Below are 8,885 nucleotides of genomic sequence, written 5' to 3' on the forward strand. Positions count from 1 at the left end.
TCTCTCTCTCTCTCTCTCTCTCTCTCTCTCTCTCTCTCTCTCTCTCTCTCTCCAGGGAACATTGCCAGAAAACTACAGTGCTTTTCTCCTCTGATCAAATTCTGTGAGGGGATGTGGGAGACGCATTTACATTTCTGCTCTCTGACATCAATCCGTAGGGAGTCTGAAAGAACCACAAAAATCCAAACTAAAAGAGTGCACAGTGAGGGGACTTGGTTACATGACCTCCAACTGGGTTGGGTTATTTTTCAGAAGGAGACAAATGAACTATTTGATTTTCATTAAGAGCAAATGTTCTGGGTCCTTGAAAAATCCTTCTAGAGTTTTCCACTAGCTGAAAGTTACAGGCATGAATGAAAGAGCATCTCTGAGCTCCTGCGCTTCAGACAGAGAACCTAGGACTCATGGATAGCTGGTTCACCCACCAGTCACGTGGTCACCTGCAAAGTTGTCAGAGATGCAGAACCTCAGGCCTAGCCTCAGTTCTACTAACCCATAAGGGCTTCTTCCACAGTGATGTGAAGTGTAACACTGCTCTGGCTGGGTCTGGGGGCACCCACCTACGATCTTGAATTATCATAACTGGGAGGATGAAGTAGGTGGATCAGGAGACTGAGGCTAGCCCACATAATTTAACAAGATTCTCATCTCTAATTAAATTAAAAAGAGCTGGATGTCTGGTTCAACAGTAGAGCTCTTGCTTAGCATACGCAAGGCCTGAGGTGCAATCACCAGAGGAAGAAAGGAATAATTACGACAACAACAACAATAATAGCAATAAATACTTATATCAATCTTTAGCATTGGGCTTCTTCCTTCTTTTGAACAGGTATGGACTACTTCTTTTTTAAAAACTCAGACTGAAACATCTCAGTCTGCATGAACCAAATGCATTCAGACTAACCGGTGGTTCCCTCAAAAGTCCTCCAAACCCTTAATTTTTCCAGGTGTGTGGACTGTGTGAACTTTTTAGGTGTCTCCTTCAAAATTAGCTGGTGCGACTGGTATTTACCTGGTCTAATTGTTCCCCAAGTGAACAAAAAATCTGATTTTACAAGCCAATGGAGCAGAGTCTCACTTTGGCCAGAAGAATGAGTCTCGGAGAGTGTGTTTTATTTCTTCATTAGTGTGCCGTCACAGTGAGCGGTCACTAAATGCGGGCCTGCATAAGAATGCTTGGGTTAAAGACGGCATAATGAACAAAGAAGGTGCCTGATTATCTTGGCTGTCAGCACAAGGGAATTGGGTTCGTCACCTGGCTTAACCAACTGGGAAGAGCTGATTAGCGGCTGGAATCCATTTGAAAGGATCCCCTGATGTTTACTTTCCCCTTCCATCGCCACGTCTTGTCAAGAGAAGCTGATAAAGTCGGGAATGGGGAGGATTTGTCTGTGGGATACTCGAACAAGAGGTTCATTGAGAAACTCCCACTACTTCCTCCTCTACTGAGCCATCTACTCAAGCACATGGATGGCAGAATGGGATTTTCTGCAAAGTTAGAAACCTCTATGTCTCTGCTGTGTATCTAGCAGTGTCTGCAGCAACCTTGTGTGGCTACCTTGTGTTGTCTGGAAAGGTAGAGATCACAAATGAGCAACTGAGTGTAAATCTTAATGCTACGTGTACCTATGGCCAACAGAAAGGGAGAGATCCTCAGACTGACTCTAATAGAATCCATCTAACTCTGTAGAGATGGGATATCCATCTTAACTGCATGAGGTTAAGTCAGATTTTTGAGTCCTACCTGACTCAAAATCATGAGTTGCAATGTAGCCACTGAATAACTGAATTAATTGTGTAGTCAGTCAGGACAATAATCACAAGTTAGTATAGAGAGTCAGTAAAGTGGTGTCCCCTCCCTGAGAGGTGGTTTGGCCAAGGAAGTGACCAGCTAGAGACAAACACTTCTCATATTCCTACCGTGTGTCGGTCAGGCCTTCACAAATATTTTCTTAATTACTTTTTTTTTTTTTTTTTTAAAACAGCCATAAGAATAAGAGTGAGAATCCTTTCACAGATAAGAAAACTGGGGCCTGAAGACATAAAACACTCTTTGTCACTACCCTGACTTGGATAGTGCTAGGAGCTCTGGCTGGCTGGGAAGTCCATGAGTCTGTCATCAGAGCTATTTTGTCTTCACAGAAACCCTGGGGAGCAAGCCAGCAGGATACAGTGATGGTCAGCCCACTAGCCCAGGCCCGGGAGACCTCAGAGCAGAACAGTAGAGGCAATTTAAAGAACTGGGAAGAACCCCTGCTGGTCTTTATTGACCTTTATTCACAACTCAGAAAGCTCACAACTATTGCTCCTTAATCTGGTGGAACTCAGTCTCAGGGCTGGGGAGGGGGTGGAGGAAGGGGGAAAGGACAGGACAGGAAAGTCATATCAAAATTTTTTAAAATTTTTGGTTTCAATTTATGAGGTTAAAAAAAAAAAACTCAGTACCTTTCTTTTGTTTTCATTCGCGTCTTTGGGATATATCTTACAATATATTTCTGCAGCAATGTAAGATCTCGCCTAGCTATGGTGCAGACGGCAAACAGCCCAGCACAACACACATATGACAATCTCTGGAGGTGCCCTACACTCCCAAGCACAACGGACAGTCACTATGTTGGCACAGGGCCTAAGAGAATATGTTTGACAACAAATCAGAATCGGGAGGATAAAAAAAACCCAAGGGCCGCCGTTCAATGTCTGTTAAGTTTCCTGACATTCACTGCAGTCAAACCTTACCGGAAAGGAAGGAAGGAGTCAATGTGTGAGTGGGTGGGATTCCTCATACAAATAAAGGGCCATTACAAAAACATCAGCCCGAAATACTTCCTCTTAAGCCTGCTCTTGTACCCGAGTTCCCACCACGCAGGGACTGTAGTGCCTGTAGCCAGAGACAGGGTCTTCATTCTTAAATCACCAAGTTTTAACATAGAATAAAAAATACTGAAAAACTCAGGATTCTTTTTTTTCTTTTGAAACAGGGTTTCTCTGTGTAGCCCTAGGTGTACTAGAACTTACTCTAAAGACCAGACTAGCCTTGAACTATACCTGACCCTGTCTGTCTCCCTGGGATTAACGGTGTGCACTACCACTACTTTCCAGCTAAAAAAACTCAAGATATAGGTTTAAAAATCAGGAAGGGAACAGGGATGGTGGTGGGGAGACCATGCAGAAACAGAACTTAGTCTGGGGATGGTTACTAAAAGGGGGGAGGGGGGTAGTTAAGAGAACTTTACTGCTGTGAATTCATGTAAGGCTTGATTAGATCCCTTTGCACTCTTTAATTCTAGAAGCTTAATGCTTGATCTGGGACACCAGGCAAGAGAACCGCCCAGGAATATATACTTGAGTATTCAGGAAGTGCAGCTCCATTCCTCTGCTGGTCAGGGGCATCTAAGTAAGAGCTAGCAGTTTCCAAGTTTATTAAACCAACGAGACCTACAATACATGTCACTACAGTGTGAGCATGTGCTCGAGGTTATCATCTAGAGTGACGGCCACATCAATCAGCTACATACATACAGCATTTATATCACCTACCCAAAGTGCCTGGCACATAATCTACATATAGTGTTACATCACAGTATAGTAGTATTTATATTGCCACAGTAGGTTGTCACCACAGTAGATTCTCTTGTCATAAAAGCCAATCCAGAGGGGATGGTAATTCTAGCACAAGTCTAGGATGGACCTGAATGAAACCTCTCTTCTTTCTCCCAGTAAGGGTGGATGGTTCTTGACTGTGCTACACAATAAGCTCCCTGCAGCCTCAACAGCTCAAAAACTAGGAATGGCTTCTATGTTCAGTGATGCTGGCCCGGGCTGGACCATCTAGAATGTATAGTACTTCAAGATCAAAATTATAATAGAAATAATAATAGTAAAATCTAAAATAAGTCAAGTAGAATTGTTGTGCACAGTACAGATATACAACCACCATGAGGATATACAATAACAACAGTCCTCAGAGAGATAGATAGACAGGAAGTATTCCTAATCGCCCAATTCCAAAGTGCTCTAGAACCTGATGTTGTTTGAGCGGGAGTGATGTAGTTAAGGGGGTACTTGAAAGGCTGTAGTCAAAACAGAGGCACACTGTAAGTGCCGGGTGAACTTGCCATCAAGCTATGATGATAACATGAAGCATAAATGAGATTCAGGTTTATGGCTGGGTCTCATTTCAAATATTTGTGTAAATATTGCAAATATCCCCTAAATCTCAAAATGCAATGCTTTCCAGAACAAAGATATATAGCACGTGCTATTATTAGTTCTGTTCAACAGACGGGAAAATTAAGACTTCACAGGCTAAGGAGTCACTTTGCTAGTAAACCATGGACTGAGAAACAAGCCCTGTAACTTGAAGTTCTGTAAGCCACATTACCAGGCTATGCCCTAAAAGACAGTCCTCAACTAGTGCAAAATGAGGGAAACTCGCAGGGCCCATCATTCCTGCCTTGGTCAAGGCCACAGGCACTGTGGGGTCTATGCCAGTACCTTGGGAACATTGTCCAAAGAAAGTGTGAGACTTTCCTATCCAGAGTCACACCAGGCTTGCCAACCCCATCTATTCATCCATCCAGCACTTATTAAGTGCTTAATCTGAATTAGGCATGTATTAGAGTCCCTAATTCTGAGAGAAGACGGAAGAGGTATAATGAAAACCACAGCAATGACCTCAGAGCACTCTCAGCTGTTTCTTTGGGACACCAAAACATTCCCAAACCCTGCCCTCTACCTAGTTCTCCTGTGCCTGTCAAATTGCCCCCAGCCCTTGACGTGATGGTAAAGCCATTTATAAATTCCATTCTCAGCTATAATTACACTGTCAAACAACCTGAACACTCCATTTCTGCTCCACAAAGTAGTCAGTTGGCAGCTGTGCATTTTGAAGGCAACCAGAAACAGTGGGAAAAGAGCCTTTCTCTTCCTAAGCATTTCGCCTGCTATGATAGAAGGGGACGGGTGCTTGATATCTAATTTGCCCCCTGCAAGGTTATCCTGGGAGAAGTCCTGGCAGCACCCTGCCAGGTGGTAATGAGAGCCGCTGGCATCACAGGAGGCAGGAGACAAGCAAACCACTTACGGGTGCAGGGCATGGAGGCAGCATCGTTGTCAGCTCTGAAGAAGCCTCGGTCACAGGTGCAGGATGTGGCTCCTTCCCAGACAGAGTAGCTGTGCGGCGGACACTTGGCACAGGAGGCGTCCGTGGAAAGAGCTTTGTAATATCCAATTTTGCAAGCTACGGAGAAGGAGAGAAAGGAAAAAGCAAACATGAATCACTGCAGGAACAACGGGGCAAAATGTGACGGCATTTCCTTGATGGCAGAAGTCAGGGTGGGGTGGTGGGAGGGAGGTAGCGGCGATCACCTGGCTTGAAATGCAGGTTAAATCAACCCAAGAGATGGACTTGATAGGTCTTAATGTAACCCAGGCAAATTCTCTATGTAGATGAGGGTGGCTCTGCCAACTCAGCCACTGACCCAGCATCATAGCTTCTCTTCAAGGCTCACTGGTAAATCTGATTATGTGTCCAAAGGATACTGCCTTAAAACTCCTGTGATCAAGTAGAGTGCAATCAAAGTTTACTGGAATATCTCAGGGTGAGAGGCACTATCTTGATCCACTTTACTGTATTCCCTTTCCAAAACACTGCTCAAAACACTGCTATCATCAAGTCTTTAAAAGGAGGAATTCCAGCTTCCATAATTGTAACTTGTTACATGTCAGCTTTGACCTCCAAGTCTTCTGTCCCCCAGAACTTAGACATACAACCACTTACTTTTGAATCTGAGGGTATACATGTGTGTGTGTGTGTGGGTTGGTCTTTAATTTAATCAATTGAATGAAAATGTGTCCAGACGCTAACACAAAATTGGTCAGCGGTTACTCCCTAATTATCACTACAAAAAGACTCAAATAGAAAACACAACAAAAACATTTATAGAAGGCAGGACCTTGTACTACATGAGCCATTTCCTTTCAGGACAGTATAAAATGGTATTTATTCACAAGTGTGTGGATTCCCCTACCTTCATTCATTTTCAGCACACACCCTCTGCCCCCTGCAAGGAGCACCCTACAGAGGTGAATTCAGAGAACACAGGTTTTTATACACCTGCGATCTTTCCATGATCTCAGCTTTATAAACATCACACGGACACTGAGGACTACTTTCACTCATATGGAAAAACTCAATGCTGCTGCGAAACCTCGTCATAAAAATTAATTAATAGGGCTTTGCAACCTCCCCCTCTTTTTCCTCCCATACGTTTTATGATTACTCTCCAAACCTATCTTAACCTAAAATAAAAACTGAACTGGCCCCATCAAGTATTAAGGTCATAGATAAGGACGCGGATAATTAAGTGGTTCCATAGCATCAGAGGCTGGGAAAGAAAATGAACTACCCACAATTTCCTCGGCGTGATTTTTCTCTACACTAGCTTCATTTATCATGGTCTGAGAATGTGTCGATACTACCAAAACCTGTGTGGAGGAAGGACCCATCCACTAGCCGGACATACCAGAGACCACCCACAGTAGCCATCCAGGGACTTCTCCAAAAGGAGTAGATGTAGTGATCCACACATGCTGAACGCGCTGTGGAGATAGGACTACACACTTGGCAGCCACAGAGAGCTGCCACATCAGTCCCAAAGCATCCACCCACACGGTCCAGTGAAGCCTGCCTCCTCACCCTATGGCCTGGTCTGCATGAATTTGCCTCCTCTTCTTCTCCCATAATGACAAGCGGGAAAGAAGGACTTTAGCAGGCGCTCTGAAAGGCGCAGTTACTTCACTCTTATTAACTAAAGTTGTTTATGGAATTCCCTTAACGAGCCAAAACTTTATGGCGTGTGGAGCACCAACAATAAATGTGCTCCCAGATCAATCTCTCCCTTGTTTGCTTTTCCGTCTTTCACTGGACCGAAGCATCTTTAGAAAAACAAATTGCTTTGGTAGCAGTGATTTATGTGTCTCCCAAGTTCATATGCATCCCACAATTAGACATGGTTCAGCTTGCAAGGTGCTTTGGGTTGTGTTTAAGATGGCCCTAGGGTGTTCATGAAAAATCTGCAACCCGGACACTGGTGGGAAGAAGCGCACCAGGTCTGGAAGTCCCACATCACATGGCAAGAGCCCTAAACAAATGCACAAACTCTCTGGGTCTCACCTGCCACTCAGAGAGTTACATAAGACAAAAATAACTAGAAACTCAGGTTAGGAGTACCAACAAGTCACAAATGATTTTAATGTCTTGTGTGAGCTGAGGTGGGGTTGGTGTGCAGAGACTGAGGGAGCCAAGAGGCTACTTTGACCTTGACAAGTTAATAGGCACCCAGTCATGTTAATGATGAGCCAAGGAGTCCCTCCAACCAGAGAAAAGGAGAATGACTCCATCTTAGCAAGCAGGAACTTTCTTTAAGCCCCTGAGGGAATGGGGGCTTTTGTCAAAATGTCTGACCTGGGGAAAAGGACTGGCTAATTCAAGCACACTTTCATTTTTATCAAACATCTACATCTAATGTTGCAAGATGAGAGTAGGTGATAATTGATAGAAATTAGTCAGGGGCCGATCAGTATAATGAAAACACTGAATTCTACCGGAAGATGGTTTCTTCTATTTGGTTTCTTCTAATTTGTTAAGAGCTCAAAACTTACTGTGTACTTCTTCAGTGAATTTAAAGGGGAGAGAAAATGTTTTGAGTTTATATAGTTTCTTCCTCAATGTTCATATCAACTTGTTCCCAAGGATAAATGAGTTTATTCGGGGAAATACAGAGTTCTATACCAATTTAGAAAATTGAAAGCCGCTGTTCTTTCAACACATTGACTATTTTCATCTCTTAACTTCTTGCTTTTACAAGCACAAGCAAAAAATTGTCATTGTGCTGTTCTCGGCAGCCCCTGCCACCCTTAACTACATTAAGACCATGTTATTAATATTTCAGGATTCTTAGAAAGGCTCTTTCAAAATATAGTAGTGGCTTTTCACACACACGCAGTCATTTTGCTGCCTACATTCAAAATGACCTGCTAAATTGATGGTTTGGTCCATTTCTTTGGCTCTGTGTGGTTCAGCCTTTCAGAATTTAGCCCATAGATGCGTAAGTGCATCCTGCATCTATTCACCACTCTACTTAAGCATCTTGAGACACTCACTATCCCTTTTATTTGCAACATAATTCCTGTGGAAGATGCACTTGGTACAATACACAGTGACAGTTCTGAGTTGATTGAGAACTGCTGCTGTGTATTTTTGTAAGTGAATGACTTTATAAGCAAATCCAACATCTTTCCCCAGAAGCGTCTTTCTCCTGTATGTCCCCCCTGTAAAAATGGTCAGGATGTCTCTCATGGAAAGATCAACTCAGTACAGCAAATGTCCACCCAATCCCTTTAGCTTCACCTTAATCACTTCTTTATGCGAACATGAAATAAAGGAAAGTGGAGAACAATAAGAAAAAGGAAAATGCAGAGGAGCAAAAGGAGACACTCCTTTCCTTAGTTTACCTGCAAGCCTAACTGTAAGAGTCTTCACCAAAGATAGCAGAATAAATATAGAGCTTTTAGGGGGCCTATACCCTGAAATCACAGGACACAGGAAGATAAGACAAGAAGAGAGCCATAAATTCTAGCAGCCTAGCCTATGCAACTGAGACCATGTCTCAAACCAAACAAAAGCTAATGTAAATTCTGAATTTTTAACTTCTAGATTTTTTTTTTGTTCTGTTTTGATTATAGATACCAATGAGCTGGCTGTGCCTACTCCTTAAAAAATACCCTGTAAAGAGCACACAGGAGGCTGAAAGAAGGCTACGGGATCTTGAGCTCCAAGATAGAGTTCAACACACACACACACACACACACACACACACACACAC

At 43.2% G+C, this 8,885-nt stretch overlaps 1 protein-coding gene across 2 annotated transcripts in view; it reads right to left on the minus strand.

The window, feature by feature from the left end:
• Window positions 1-8,885, minus strand: part of Epha4 (EPH receptor A4) — a 143,908-nt gene that overhangs the window by 71,449 nt on the left and 63,574 nt on the right. For both annotated transcript variants that reach the window (XM_021199095.2, XM_021199096.2), the window contains exon 4: window positions 5,084-5,239. In XM_021199095.2, coding sequence (XP_021054754.1) covers window positions 5,084-5,239 — 156 coding nt within the window. The remainder of the gene's footprint in view (window positions 1-5,083; window positions 5,240-8,885) is intronic.

This window comes from Mus pahari, chromosome 5, assembly GCF_900095145.1.
Source record: "Mus pahari chromosome 5, PAHARI_EIJ_v1.1, whole genome shotgun sequence".
Lineage (NCBI taxonomy): Eukaryota > Metazoa > Chordata > Mammalia > Rodentia > Muridae > Mus > Mus pahari.